Source organism: Thermobia domestica, chromosome 15, assembly GCF_964235325.1.
Source record: "Thermobia domestica chromosome 15, izTheDome1.hap1.1, whole genome shotgun sequence".
NCBI lineage: Eukaryota > Metazoa > Arthropoda > Insecta > Zygentoma > Lepismatidae > Thermobia > Thermobia domestica.
The window spans coordinates 136588358-136603561 of NC_137468.1; the positions used below are offsets into that span (position 1 = coordinate 136588358).

The following is a 15204-nucleotide window of genomic DNA, read 5'->3' on the forward strand; positions in this document are numbered from 1 at the left end:
AGCTTTTATTTTGAACATCCCCCTAAGTACAAATATTGATTCCCTTTCTAGTGGGAGGAAGCGCTTTTAGTATATTACGAGTTGGTAGTGGGTTGATATGTAAAAATAATCGGAAACGAATGATATTAGTGTCGAATTCATAGTTTGGGGGTCACTGAGATGAATAGTAACTTTCCCGAAGCTGTTCAAGTCTAAACTTAGCCCCATCCACATGGTGGGGATGAAAATTAAAATGTTCAAACTCATTAAGATTAGTGTAGAATTCATAGTTTTTGGATCGCTAGATGAATAGTGACAACCTCCAATCTGTCCAAATAGTGTTACTCACGAGACGAGAAATAAGGTTTTCTCCCCTCGTCTCGATTATGGAAGACTGACTTCTCGTCTCAATTATCGAAGGATTAGTTCTCATCTCATCTCAAAATTTATTCGGACTGTTTTGTAAATTTATTTATGCACCGATATTTCTTAATTTCATCCACAATTTATGAGATTCCCTCCTCATCACGAGAGGTTTACGAAAGGTGTAATATAACAAAAAATTAAACTATGTTAATTTTTGTAGCAGTAGTGTGGCCAGGGAGGATCCGGGCCATATACACCCCTAAAAGTTTTTTTTTCTTTTTTTTTTTTAATTCCTGCATTATTATTTTTGTCAAAGCTATAGGTAGCCAATTTTAAAACTGTCAAAGTTAATAGCCTATATGCTATTCTTATTTTCAGTACATTATATTTTTTATGTATTTCATTGTCATTTACGATGTAAAACCTGTTTAAATGCGCTTGCCCTTTCTCTATTGAAAGTATTTAAGCAAAACTAAATTTGCTTGAACAAGTCATTGAAGCGGTGGGGGAATATAAATTTGTAAAAAAAAATGAAACCTAAAACAACTTTTACGGGGGAGGGTTCCGGACCACCCACTGTTCTGTGTGGTATTCCATACTACTGGTGCGAAAAGAAATAACGGTTTTGCGGTTATTAAAAGAACCGACAGAGATTTTTCAAAAACCGGGAAGATTATAAAACAGTTCCGATTTTCAGAGAAAATTGTTTCGAATTTAAAAAATGTTGCGTTTGTGACTGGAGCCGATTTTTAATAGAAAACCGAACCGTTTTTTTAGTAGAAAAACGAGACGGTTTAAAACCAAAAACGGTTTTGGTGAATTCGGTTAGTGACAGAATTTAAAATGTTTTTGAAAATGGTGGTAAAAACAAATTGAACTTCAGAGTTGATTTGCGCGGCAGTTTATAATTGTTCGGGTGTCCAAATAGCTGGTAAGTTCATCTAGTATATTAATATAAGTGCTTGCAACCCTAACTGTAGCCGACATCAACAGCAGAAGCATGACACAAGTAAGATTGTCAGATTTACTCTCACTCAGATATTAGTTTATCAACAAACTTTTTTAAATGGAGCTACTTTTGCAGTAGATACACAAAGAAAGTAAGACAGACTGTTAGAATAACAATAGAGGTATGCAAACTCATTCTTTATCAGTTAAACTTCTTACGATAAGGTAAATTTGGCAACATGAGCTCAGTTGTTGCCACGTCGGCGGAAGCGGGATGACAGTTTTCATTCATTGTGTTCTGTGATAGTTCAGTAAATTTGGTTGTGCGCGTTTCTTGTTTTGTTTTATTTTGTTATTTTCTTGTTATAGTTATTCCGTGTGTTATCTGTGTTATTATTAGTGCTGTTAGTAGCTAATTTTGTGTTTAACTGCTGTAGTGGTATTTTTGGAGACAGTCGCTGAAAATTCCCGCATTTTTATAAGAAGCAAAGAAAGAAGAGGAACCTCTTTCTACTGGTGAAAAAATCATGTTATTAAACATTTATTCATATTTTCGGAAACAGACAGTGAAGCTGGAGAGAGGATTTGTGCTTAGGCGTCAAGGCATCTCCGGAAAGGGGGGGGGGAAGTAATAGTGTGATTCATACCACGACAGAGGGGGTAAATTCCTGGGACTGACCTCGTTTTCCACGGCACAAAAACAGGTGATTATCACGGAGAATTTGAGCAGGAGAATATGAACATGTCCAAGAAATACTCCTCCCGAATGTAGCACCAAATTTCGTGATAGTTATAGATAATGACCGCAGACACTCAATAAAAGACGAAAAAATCCCTACGAAATCATGTTCCAAAAAAAGAAATTGTAGAGTGGTTAAAAAATTAAAGTGTTGAATGTGATTCAAGCTCCAACAAATTTGAATCAATAGAAATGTTAAATAAAGTTGCTTCCAACATAGAAGTCTTCTACAGAATAGACCGCATTGCAAAGGGAGCCGAATATTAAGTTCTTCGTCTCCCCCTTATAAATGCGAACTCCCTCCCACTGAACTTGTGTGGAGTAAAGATTTGGGTGCTTCTTGCCTCCAGGAATAGATTACGTAAGTTAAGTAATTACAATTCCTCTTCTATTATTATTATTATTATTATTATTATTATTATTATTATTATTATTATTATTATTATTATTATTATTATTATTATTATTATTATTATTATTATTATTATTATTATTATTATTATTATTATTATTATTATTATTATTATTATTATTATTATTATTATTATTATTATTATTATTATTATTATTATTATTATTATTATTATTATTATTATTATTATTATTATTATTATTATTATTATTATTATTATTATTATTATTATTATTATTATTATTATTATTATTATTATTATTATTATTGAGTCGCTTACTGCTGCGCAGTTTGGTTTGTGTTCTTTTCTTATTTTCTCAAATCGGCTTCCTCCTACTCATAATAAGTGGCAACGTTGCGCTCGTTGAACGTCATTTCCGTTTTATAATCTTCCTAGGGTGGGACAGAGAATAGTTCCAGTGACACGTAAAACGATGCTGTTGGCTGTTACGATAGTGTTTCGAACACTAACCGTTTCAACTCATCTGCACAGATATAAATAAAGCGGAATGATGTCGCTTACCAAGTCATAGGCCTATCCCGCCCAGTCTAACCGTTTGTAAATATCTAAATGAAGAAGCTTCTAATATCCCGTCAAAATATGATGGTGTACTGTCATGTTAGAACCACACTCATTACCTAGTTGGCTAGTTCTCTAAAGTTTCGGGAAGAAAGTAAACTATTAACAAACGGTAGGACGGCAGGGAAATTATTGTACGTACATGTTTTATTTCTGCATCTTTGAACAGTCTAAGTTATATTCTTTGAGCAACCCACCATTGCACCTCTGTAATATTATTATTTTGCCAGTATGCTTCCCGAAAATTCAGCGTCCAACGCTTTCCGAGGTGTCTGTCTATTAAACACTTTTGTTCTAGGTTTTTGTTATATTTACCTCGTGTATTTCACGTTTATTTACCTCTCACTCGTTCTCAATTATCTTGGTCTGCTACGAGGAGGGCACCGTAGCTCAGTGTTAGAATGCTCACTGTTGTTCAAGGGGTTCCAGGTTTAATCCCAGTCCAAATGAAATGAAATGAAATCTTTGAGTTTTACGTCCCACGGTTATGCCGGTGAGACTAAAGGAGACGGTGATGATGAGTAATGAATGAAATGGTGGAATGAAGAAAGTGGGAGGAAACGGGAGAACTCCGAGAAAAGCCACGCACACAGTGTGTGTCCACCACAAAGTTCACTTGGCGGGGGCTGGGATTGAACCCGGGACCCCAAGCACCAGAGGTGAACGCTCTACAACTGAGCCACCGCGCCCCCCAGTCCAAATGAGTCGTTGAATGGCACCGTATCCGTAATTTTTGTGGGGAGGTGTACTCCCTTTTCCTTCACATTCTCATTCCACCAATTCTTTAGTAATTATGACCATTCACTTTTCTCTTTTAATCTTAATACGTTAAACTGAAGACTTCATTTACTTTCATTTTGTCCTGCCACATTCATTCATTACTGTAGTTATGCATTCACGCACAACATGCAAGAGTCATCGTCATCTTGATTTTGTTCGAGGGGGGCGCGGTGGCTCAGTGGTAGAGCGTTCACCTCTGGTGCTTGGGGTCCCGGGTTCGATCCCAGCCCCCGCCAAGTGAACTTTGTGGTGGACAAACACCGTGCTCGTGGGTTTTCTCGGGGTTCTCCCGTTTTCTCCCACTTTCTTCATTCCACCATTCCACTCATCTCTCATAATCACCGTCTCCTTTAGCCTAACCGGCATAACCGTGGGACGTAAAACTCAAAGATTTCATTTCATTTTTTTGATTTTGTTCGAGATATCGAAATCCTTTCAACAAATATTTATTAGTTGCTGGGACTTGCTTCATATGGCATCAGTCGGACAAACCTTTTCTAATGGAATATTCAGGGATTGCTCATTTTCTTTGGGGAATCCCTTATGTCGGCGTCAAACGATTTCAAATCATGCATTTTTACGTGGAGCAAATTACACCTCTAAGGCTATAAGATGCCACCTTAGCTCTTGGACTAGTAGTTTTGGAGATATTCAGTACCCAAGTTCATTTTTCTCAAGTTTTCAGCAGTTTGTATCTCAGAAACAAAGCGATTCCGACGGAATGTTTACTGTATTTTTTTCTTATTAGTAGAAACACTTCCCAGGTGTTATAAAGGATGTTTAGAAACTCTCTTTATGTTGTTTTATACACAAATATAAAATAGATCATGTAAATTATTTATCGAAATACGCCAATTGCATACATCACTCCCTTTCTTTATACATAAATCAGTAAGCGAACCAACTCAGTTGATGAAGCTAAGGCTAGCACGGAACAAACTGGTAAAACTAAAGTTTGGCGTCCCGACTCGGCTTAAAGGCTCATATGTTTACTTGAGTGAACTTATGGGGGGAAAGTGAGAGTTAGGTAGCAAGAAACAGACAAGTCAGAAAAAGAACTGGTCGAAAAGTGACAACACCTACATCAGAAACCTTGGTTCCATGTTGAAACAGTCACATCTACAAAAATCATTACCAATCACCCTGTCGCAGCCTTTCCCCATCCAATATGTCACAAATAGAACACATCATTGTATGACCTCCATTTTTTCCCTCTGACTTGCATCCCGATATTACCTGGTACCTTCTCCAAGTTTTCCAGAATTTTCTGGAAGATAGTAATTTAGCTGCAGACACTTCTAGTGAAGTTAAAGCAGAAGGTAGACATCCTATGTAACACAACTTTCCTTCCATTTCAGAGTCAGATAAGAATTCCTGTCCTATTTGTATATACATACTGCTTTTTTCGCACGTGGAACGGTCTCTCAGCAGTAGTGGAATACATTGACAATTGTCCATTAGCTACATGTCGATATCAACACACACATTGGCCACATTTCAATATCGATCATGCGATCCCACTAGTGACATTCATTTAGTTTACCCAATTTCTTAGTGAGTCACCTTGCACGATTTCAACTTGGCCTCAGTTGTTGTATCCTTATTGGTATGCAACCGTGCACATCATATTGCATCGGTTTGAGGGAATATTATTGGTGAATTGGCAATGGCTTTTATGTTCTTGACGCTAATCCTTACATTTTAGACGCTTTGAACTCATGTTTACTGAGTATGAGTGCATTTCTGGGCATTTTTCATTACGTGTTTCCACACATGTGAATCACCCTGCTTCATCTGTTGTGCTCTACCGACGCTCCAGATGTCTTTCTAGAGCATTTGAGTACAAATTCGCTACACTTAATACTCAGAACGTAACTGTTGGCCAACATCCCTACCTGGCGATTATGCAGCCAGACACAACGGGCTTGAAGGTGTCCGCCGTTTTGTACCAGATATCGACTTAATACAAACGAATTATTGTTACCTGGTAGAAACCCTATCAATTCATATCCATTTAGATCAATTTTCATTTGGCAGATTATCCGAGACTCCCTACGTTCCTTTGGGGAATCCCTTGCGCGTGCATGGTAGGATTGTGAAACATGCAAAATCAAATACAAATATAGTTTCCTCTGAAATTCACCATACCGCTTCTTCTAACACTATTAGTCTTTACGCTATTTATGCTCGAAGTTCAATTTTCTGCACTTTCCCGCGCCCATAACTCAGAAAGGACGCCGATTTCGACTTACATGTATTAAACATTTCTTGCCTGTTTTCTTGTTTACTTTCAACCTCCAAGCGCTGTAATAGGTATTATGAAACACCATATATATAGGGTGTTTCAAAACAACACCGACAACGTTTGGGAGGTGATTCCTGACATCAAGACAAAAAATATAAACCAACGTGGGTACACAAATGCTTCCTTTCGGAATTATGAGCTAGCTGCCGAAAACATGGAAAAATAACTTTAAAGGTCTATAGCTCCAATACTATGGAATCTACCGTAGTCAGGTCAAAACTTTACTTAGGAACTAATATGTGCCCTATCCAAAAATCCACGTTTCAGAATCCTAAGGTACTCACGCAACAGTTTTTAAAGAGGGAGTTTGGCTACCATAATATAATTTGAAGTACTCACCAACTACCTATATAAAAATTGTTGCAGAAGTACCACATAGTTCTGAAACATGGATATTTGGATAGGGCACACAATAGTTCCTAAATAAAGTCTTGACGCGACTACGATAGGTCTTATAGTTTTGGAGCTATGGGCCTTTAAAGTTCATTTTTTCATGTTTTCAGCAGACTATAACTCCGAAAGGAAGCATTTGTGCACCCAGGTTGTCCGATACTATAGTTTTTGTCTTATCTTGGTGTAATGAATCACCTTCCAAACGTTGTCGGTGTTGTTTTGAAACACCATATATATATATATATATATATATATATATATATATCGGGTGTTGCAAAAGTGTTACAACTCTTGCTAGGTGACTCCTGCCACTGAGACAATAAAAAAAGTTCTCTTAAACTTTCGGTTATTGACATTTGAGTGATATTTGTATTTTCGAAACATGCCACATTCAAGATGGTCGGGAAATTACGCAAGATTTTATTGAACCTTGACCCATTCAATCCACAATATCTATGAGACCTTGACTTAGTTTGTGAAATTTTGTATTTACTTTCCCCAAACACTTGCGCTTGGTATTTCCTGACAACACAGTTGTGGTACCTACCAAACAGGCCTTGGCCGATACCTTCCCAAATGCTTTACATTGTTATTGTTGTTAAATATCCAGTATAAAATCGCTGGTGATTGTTAAGTAAATAAAATAAAATAAAATACATTAAATAAAATAGAACAAATACGCATCATGGAAAAAAAAAAAGAAAAAATAAAGACAAAAATGCTCTCCCAAAAGTCTCTCTTAAAAGAAATAAAAGTTGTAAACTAAAAAGTGGGAGCTTTTCAAATTTTTAAATTCAAATGTGAATTTTTAATTTTATAAAAATAAACCCGAGGAAGCAAGTAAGAAATCCTGCAAGTCTAGCTCTTCTACACTGCTTGACAAAATGTTAAGAAACAACTGTTTTTTGACACGTAATATTCCAGGCAGCCGATCGATTACAGTCAAATACAATGCAGAGGACGTAGTTGAGCAGGACCCGTTATCTGTATAAGATGCAGGGCACGAAAGCTTTGTATTCAGTCGAAAGTGCATGCAGTGAGGTGTTTGGCGTATATAGCGTCGTAAGTGATGGAACTCTGTTCTGTGTAATTTAGAGTAGTGGGGCAATAATTAAGTGCAACATGGCTTCAAGACAACATATAAGTGCGTACGATCGTGGACATGCAAGTGGATGGCTGGAAGCTGACCAAAATATCACTACTATGGTGACATGGCAGTGTCAAAAAGTGTCATCTCGCGATTGAATAAGGGTGTGGAAAGTGGAAATGCGATGCGAAAAAACATGCCGATGGTCATCGAAGGAAGATCACACCTCAAGATGATCGATATGTATCTCTAGTGGCGAAGGGGAACGGACAGCGCACGCCGCGTCAGATAGCTGCAGATCTTGGAACTGCTACCGGGACACATGTATCTGCCAGAATAATTTTTCGGCGATTAAATCAGATTGGTTTGTATGCAGGGAAGCCTGTTAAATGCATACCACTTCAACCACGCCATCGTCGCGAACAATTACAGTGGTGTCAGGAATAAGTTGGTCCAGAGTGATGTTCTCCGACGAACTCCGTTTCACTGTAACAAGTGATTCTGGCCATCAATAACTGTGGAGAAAGCGGGGAACACGTTATGCACAACAGAATGTTCATGAACGTGATCGCTAAGGTCAAGGTGTGATGGTGTGGGCAGGTGTTATTCACAATGGCAGAACCCTGCTTCACATCTTTGAGCGAGGTAGCCGGATATCGCAGCGGTATTACAGAGATATTCTCCTGAATCATATTTGTCGTTTGGTGGGGTGTGGTAGGTCCAGACTTCCTGTTCATGTAAATGCGCGCCTACACAAGACCGCTGAAGTATGTGACACAATTGAACGTTAATATATTACACGTATGCAATGGCCTACGTGCTCTCCGGACCTTAATCCTACTGACCATGCCTGGGATGTCCTTGGCAGTCGTATTTCGAAACGAACTCTCCCTCCCCGGACCATACAAGAACTGACAATCGCCTTGCAAGAGAAATGGGGCAATATCCCAGAAGGACTCTTCACTAATTTAGTGGAAAGCATGAATAACAGATGCAAAATGTGCATTGATGTCCGAGGAGGTCACACATCTTTCTGAGGTACTCATATCTGTGTCCATCTAACAGAAAGACTAATTTTGCGTGGGTCTGGACATGCTCCAAAGAGCGCCTTTTTCTTTTTCGGTTTTCTTCTTTTTCCATGTGGCGGAATCTATACCATTTTCCATTAGAATTAATTCCACACTATCTCTACTGCATATATACTGCGTTTCATTTCTTTCCGCAATGTCTATATAAGTTATTCCGAAAAATGCCATTGTTCCTTAGCATTTGTCAAGCAGTATAGATAGATTACAATTTCCGTGATCAGACATTTTCTCAGATATTGAAAGGTGTTTCATCACTGCTTATTAAATTATTAAACCTTGATCACACTGTCAGACAAAAGGATTTTTAAAGGGCGTTTCCCGAACTCATAAGCTGATGTACTATTCCAGTATTCACTTAATCTGTCAAAAAAAAGTTTGGAAAAACCAGTGAGGATCTGGTTGGCTATTGATTTTTAAAAAATATAATTACTCGAACAGCTGTTTCCAGCAAAATTTAAACGTAGAGCCGCTCATACAGATGTAAATTCCAATAATAATTATAAATCGGTCAAGAAGGTGTGAAAAAGCCTTTGCAGATCAACTATCCTAGAAAGGTTTTTCTTCACTCGCACCAGGCAAGTGTCGGAATGGAATTTATAGGCCTCAAGTAGTCTCTTTCCAATGCCTTTAACCCTTTAGGGTTCCTATGGTACAATTTGTACCATACGGGTGTTTCATGATACATTGCGTTATAACTCTTCTATTTGAGCTTTTTCGTCCTTTTTTTTTTTTTTTTTTTCAAGTCCAGAGGCATTGTAGAAGCCCTTACGTATGGTTTCACACCTTACTGCGTCCAGACGTAGGAGGTGATGACGTCATAATTTTAAAATATATATTTTCTCTTATTAAGCCTATGTTCATTATTTTTTGGCGGGCTTATTTTTGCACGTAGAAGATTGATATTTTGCACAAACATTCAGTCTATCGAGTAGTATTTACCAGATTTTTTCCCGATTTCGGCGTTAAAACAGGGGGGATCCAGAGGGGCAAAGGGTTGAAAAAGGGTTATTTTTACCCAAAAATCCCTTTCTTCGGGATTTTCCCGCCTTAGATACATGATGAAGACACGTGAGTCATACCGTCTGAAAGGCCGTTCAATTCTGAAGAGAATGATTGGCGGATTATAATCCTAGGGTAATTAAGGACGTCTCAGGGAATTTTTACAAAATATACTTCTGAATAGGGGAATATGGGACATTGTCGGTATTTCTTTTTTTACGGGCTTCTTTTTGCACATAGAAGATTGAAATTTTGCACAAACATTCAGTCCACCAAGTAGTATTTACCAGATTTTTTTTCCGATTTCGGCGGTAAAACAGAGTGGTCCAGAGGGGCAAAAGTTGAAAAAAGAGATTTTTAGAGCAAAAAATCCCTTTCTTCGGGATTTTCTCGCCTTAGATACATGATGGATACACGTGAGTCATACCATTTGAAAGGCAGTTCCATTCTGAAGAGAATGAGGTATGAACTATGATCCTAGGATAAATAGTGACGATGCAGTAGCTGCTTGACTGAAAGTCTAAAAAAACACCCCAAAAAGCCGGGATCCCCAAAGGGTTAACGAAGGACGTTATTCCTCTGGCATCTTCGTCGTCAAGTCGGAGGTGCCATAACAACCTCCATAATGTGAATAAATAAATATACTTACGTCTTTATTTGAAGTAATACCTGGCAAATTAACATGTTTTGTGGAATTTCTTCGCTATTTCTCGATATCTTTGCTTTTACATTTTCACCAACGGAATTTACACAGCTATTGTCTCTTTCCCTTTTTAACTCTAACAATTTCTTGAGCATCTTCCAAATTGTGAAGCGACTCTTAATTCGTCAATCCACAAAGAAAGTTTACACGCTGCTAACCAAATATTTTCGAAGTGAGGTTGTACTGAAATGATCAAAGATTGCTGTGACACGCTCATACGCTACAAGACACGTTCCTAACTTTTGTTTTCTACTCCTACTGTTAACAAATTTTCTTCAAATATTTTTTATCTGAACGAAAACGAAACAACAAAGAAAAATGTTTATTTTTACCCCTTTTTTGCCCAGTAGGTTGCAGAAATACCACCAGTACTAGCTGCTGAGTACTTATCGAAATCAATTGCCGCTTTGTCAATTGCGACTACAAATGAGCAGTACTAATCCGAAGTTCCCTGTTATAGTTGATGGTATTGGGACCGATGGTGAATGCTTTACACTAGACCGAAAATAAGTTACATGTTTGTTATTTTTGTGGAGATCAGCGATTTCTTGGCGCGAATATATTAATTTCCTCTTTACCCTTGGACTAAAGTAAAGCCCACATTTTTCTTTTTCGGAACCTACCGCGATTCGAAAGGAAATTTTCTATCCCGTATTGCCTCGCTCAAATTGTATCCAATCGGCAGACTTTGAATTTGGATCAAAGAGGGTATGAAAACTTTAGTCATTGCTAGGTCAAAACAGAACAACTTCAATGTCACCACATGGATATAGGCCCTACACCTTACCCTCGTTCCTCCTCACCTATCTCCCACTTATCTTTAGAAACAAAAGAGCTTCTAAGAGTTTCCAAGAAAAACATTTGGAAATAGCTCGGCTTTATTTTATTATAATACCAGAAGTCAGCTTTCAGACGGTAGGGACAGCGCATATGACATTTTGAGGAAAAACCACTGCAGTTTCAGACTGCTGTTTTCCATTATAGAAGAGATTCTCGGAAAACTAGATTCCCATATTCCCAAAACGCAAACATTTTAAAACAACGCCGTATACCCTTCATTACATCCCTGACTAATAGTAACATTTTTGTTTGTGTGTTACTACAGGGTGTCTATCGGTCATGAAAGGCAGGAAAAAGTCACGAAATTTAGCGTTTGGGTCACGATTTTTTTATCTGTACAAATATAAGTATAGACTGGAAAATTTTCCTCTATAAAACGTCAATATTCACCAACAAAAATGTGTATGGTCGGCTTTAGACGCTACCAAATCGCAAGCAAAGAACGCTTCTATCGCATGCATGAAAATACGACCTAATTCGCACCCAAATTTTCTCTTTAGAATATAAAATTTTATTGTTTGGTAAAGAAAAGGTCACGAAATTTCATTTTGGAATTATAGTAGACATACTGTACTACTACCGACACGTATTTTCGTTTCTGCAACCCACTGCGCAGTACTGTCTCGCTGGCTGTCTATACGAAGAGCGTTTGCATCCTTTCTAAAGTCTTTCCAGCCTTAGAACAAAGTAGACGTAAACAAAGCGAAATGTATTACTCCGCGGCTCACACGTGCTTCGGCAGCCAGAGACGTGAACAGCAAGATCGTCTGCTAGCTTACTGTCGTCGCATAATTTCCAAAGTGTAAGGCTACAGTGGGTTGGTAAATAATAATTAACGCACTGACTACTGCTATGTTGGAAATATGTATTTTCTTAAATCATTATATAAACGAGATTGCCTTTGTTTCTGTTGCTCTTTTTTGTGTTTTATAACACGAGACGAAAATGGATTACTGTCACACATCGTCGCCATGAAACTCTGCCTTCTACAATAATTTTAAATGTGTGGGGTAGGCGGGCAAACGCATACGCATGCGCAGTAAATACTACATGTCCAAATACGGGTGAGGTTGAAATAAACCTACATCTGTTGTTAAATATTATATTTATTGCGTTTATTATCACAAAATGCAGGATAAATTCAGATATCTTTATGTGACATTATTATTTTAGTAGGGGTTATATTGCGGTAGGATACTAGTGCAATGAGACCAACAACCAATCACTAGTCATCGACCCCACTGGTTGCCAGGTTGGTTTGTTTACATCTACTTTTTTCTAATGCTGGAAAAAGAATACGTGTTCTTCCATCTTTGTGAATTGAGATGAATCTGCGTCTCTTTCGCATATGAGTGACATATGAACCCAAAGGAAAAACACGTATTTTCCGTTTTTTCTTTCTTCCTGCTCCTTACCACTCTATTCGCTCATTTCCGTAACACATTGCGACAATGTTGTACACGTGATTGGTCCATTTCCGGATGTTCTGCTTTCTTCGCATGGGCGTGTTCTACCTCATTGCCTTGCGTCGACTATGGGTGGTATTTCGTACATTTAACATTTTCCGATATCTCTTCTCGTTCTCGCTATATTCCACATAATCTCATTTAGATCCCATTTTATTCCCCTATTTGACCCTTTCATTGCACTTGTTGGCCGATATGAAAAAAAAATACGTATTGCTTATTTTTCAATGTTCTCTATGTCTGTGCATCTTATCACAATCGGTGTGTTAAACCGGGATACCGTGCGTTGTTAGTATCTTACTCTACATTTAGCTGCCCACAACTAGTAGATATTCCAATTTTAGTTGTACTAGACCCTTAAATAAAAGAATTCCAACAACGTTAATGCTTGTAAACATTTTAGTATTTCTGACTAGGAAGCCACTCGCTTAAATGCATCTTGTAATGTAATTATAACACTATAGGCAATGATCAAGTGCTTCTATAAAGAAACATAATATTCTGACTGGATACAACTTTAATTCTGAGCACAGTATATTGCAAGCTCCAATGTACTGTGCCAGAATTAAAATTCTTTCCTATACATCATTTACAAGTGATTTAAATATTAAGCATTAACATTTACAAGCATTTGTTTTATTATGTCTTTTCCATTTTTCTATCTAAAATCTTTGTGTTTATCCATGCGGTTACTTCAACTAAATATCTTTCGTTTTCTTCTCGCAGATGTGAATCATGCTAGTAATGTAATTTTATTCTATTGCAAACATCTATTCCACGAAGATTGTGTTCTTGCACTTGATGGCGAGGTAAGTTCTTTTTTCTCTGTTTACAGTTTTTTTTTTTTTTTTAATTGCGTTCTGTTTTGATCAAACATCAACAATAAAATATAATAATTGAGACATTCTTGGTGTTTCGTTGGTGTTTTATGTGACTTTAAATCCATATACAAACTTGTTGGTACATCGTGACTTTTTATTTCGTTGTCTGAGCTGTTAAACTAACAAATAAAATATTTAAATCATGGAGTTTTTAGAGAGAAGAGAGGTGCGTACTGACAATAATGAGAGATTTTTATGTTCGTATGGAGAAAAATAGGAAGAAAATGCATTAACAAACATGATTTGGGTGAAAGAAATGAACGGATTAATTGTTGCAAACAGAACTCCCTAAAAGTCTTGGTCCAACCAGCACAAGTATTTCTCTTGTTATATGCTGTACTATATATTATATCTAGTTATGTGCTAAAGTCATTTAGTGAGGGCATTGGAGTTGAAACCTAGGTTTGGACTATTTCCGTTTCGCCTACTGATGTAACTACCAATTTACATTATAAAATTTATCTCATCGTAGATGTAGTCGAAACGGATATTCTCGTCATTGTTATTCATGTTTCGCGTATTCTCACGTGATTGAGTATATTTATTGTCTGATGGAATTCTTACAAAGATTTATTAAGAAGATTCATTTCTCAACATGACAACAGCAGCAAAAGCTGTCTGTAACAACAGTATTAACTTTTTGGCTTTCTCTAGAACTTGCAAGTTATTAATTGCGTAGCTAGACGGTCGGTTCTGCTGCCATCTATTGAGGAAACATAACATTACCGTTTCCCAGAAATTTAATTTTGTAGTCGGAAAATAAATTTTCTATGACAGTTCAAAGTGTGTTTCTGTGTGTACATTTTTTTTTTCACACACCCGGCATTTAACATGACACACGTCAATTCGTAGTAAAGTTATCGTATTTGTTCTACATGTCTATTAATCCTGAAGAGTCAGTTTTTAAAGTGAGGAATTTCCTTACAACGTGTACTGTAAATGAATCCAGTGTCTTGTTCATTAGTAATGTTGATACAATGTTAAGCTTATAAGAAAGATCATTTATATTATAAACACACTTTCTTTAATATTATATGTTTAATTTCATATTGTATATTTTTTTTTTTAATTTCAGGAGAGATGTATGATATGCCATTCACATAGGAGAAATACATGCAGCGAATACGCTTGACCAGGAATATAATTTATCCACGAACTGCATCTGTATTATGACTTCAAGAAATTGTAGAATTTGCTTTGTTCCAACTTTCGTGTTGAGTGCAGTACCTTAACTGTTGCCTATAAAATATATTTAATTCAGTTATTTCGAATTCCATAATATTTATATATTTTGTTACCTAAAATGTATTTGTAAATTTTTTCTAGCATAATGATCTATATATGACAGTTTCCAGCAAAAGTTCGTATTCTGTATTACCCCCTTTTCTTTTTATTTCGTTATAAGATCAAGACAACTATGTCGTCCTTTAAATATATATAGAAGTGATTTTAAATTTCTTTTGCAACGTTTCGTGGGCTAATCAGTGCACGCAAATAATAATAAAAATCTATATATACAAAGCATTTGCAAACTAATAATGTTAAAAAAATATGGCCCAGAAAATTTACATAGAAAGTTACATCTATAGTTTTCACAGCTACCTCATTCAGAACTCTGGGATAATTGCACTTGGGATT

The 15204-nt window shown here is 36.9% G+C and overlaps 1 protein-coding gene across 2 annotated transcripts in view; it reads left to right on the forward strand.

Annotated features, from left to right (window-relative positions):
- Window positions 1-14837, forward strand: part of lt (vacuolar protein sorting-associated protein light) — a 132269-nt gene extending 117432 nt beyond the window's left edge. For both annotated transcript variants that reach the window (XM_081740168.1, XM_081740167.1), the window contains exons 18-19: window positions 13412-13494; window positions 14642-14837. In XM_081740168.1, coding sequence (XP_081596294.1) covers window positions 13412-13494; window positions 14642-14698 — 140 coding nt within the window. In that variant the 3' untranslated portion in view covers window positions 14699-14837. The remainder of the gene's footprint in view (window positions 1-13411; window positions 13495-14641) is intronic.
- The last annotated feature ends 367 nt before the right edge of the window (window positions 14838-15204 follow it).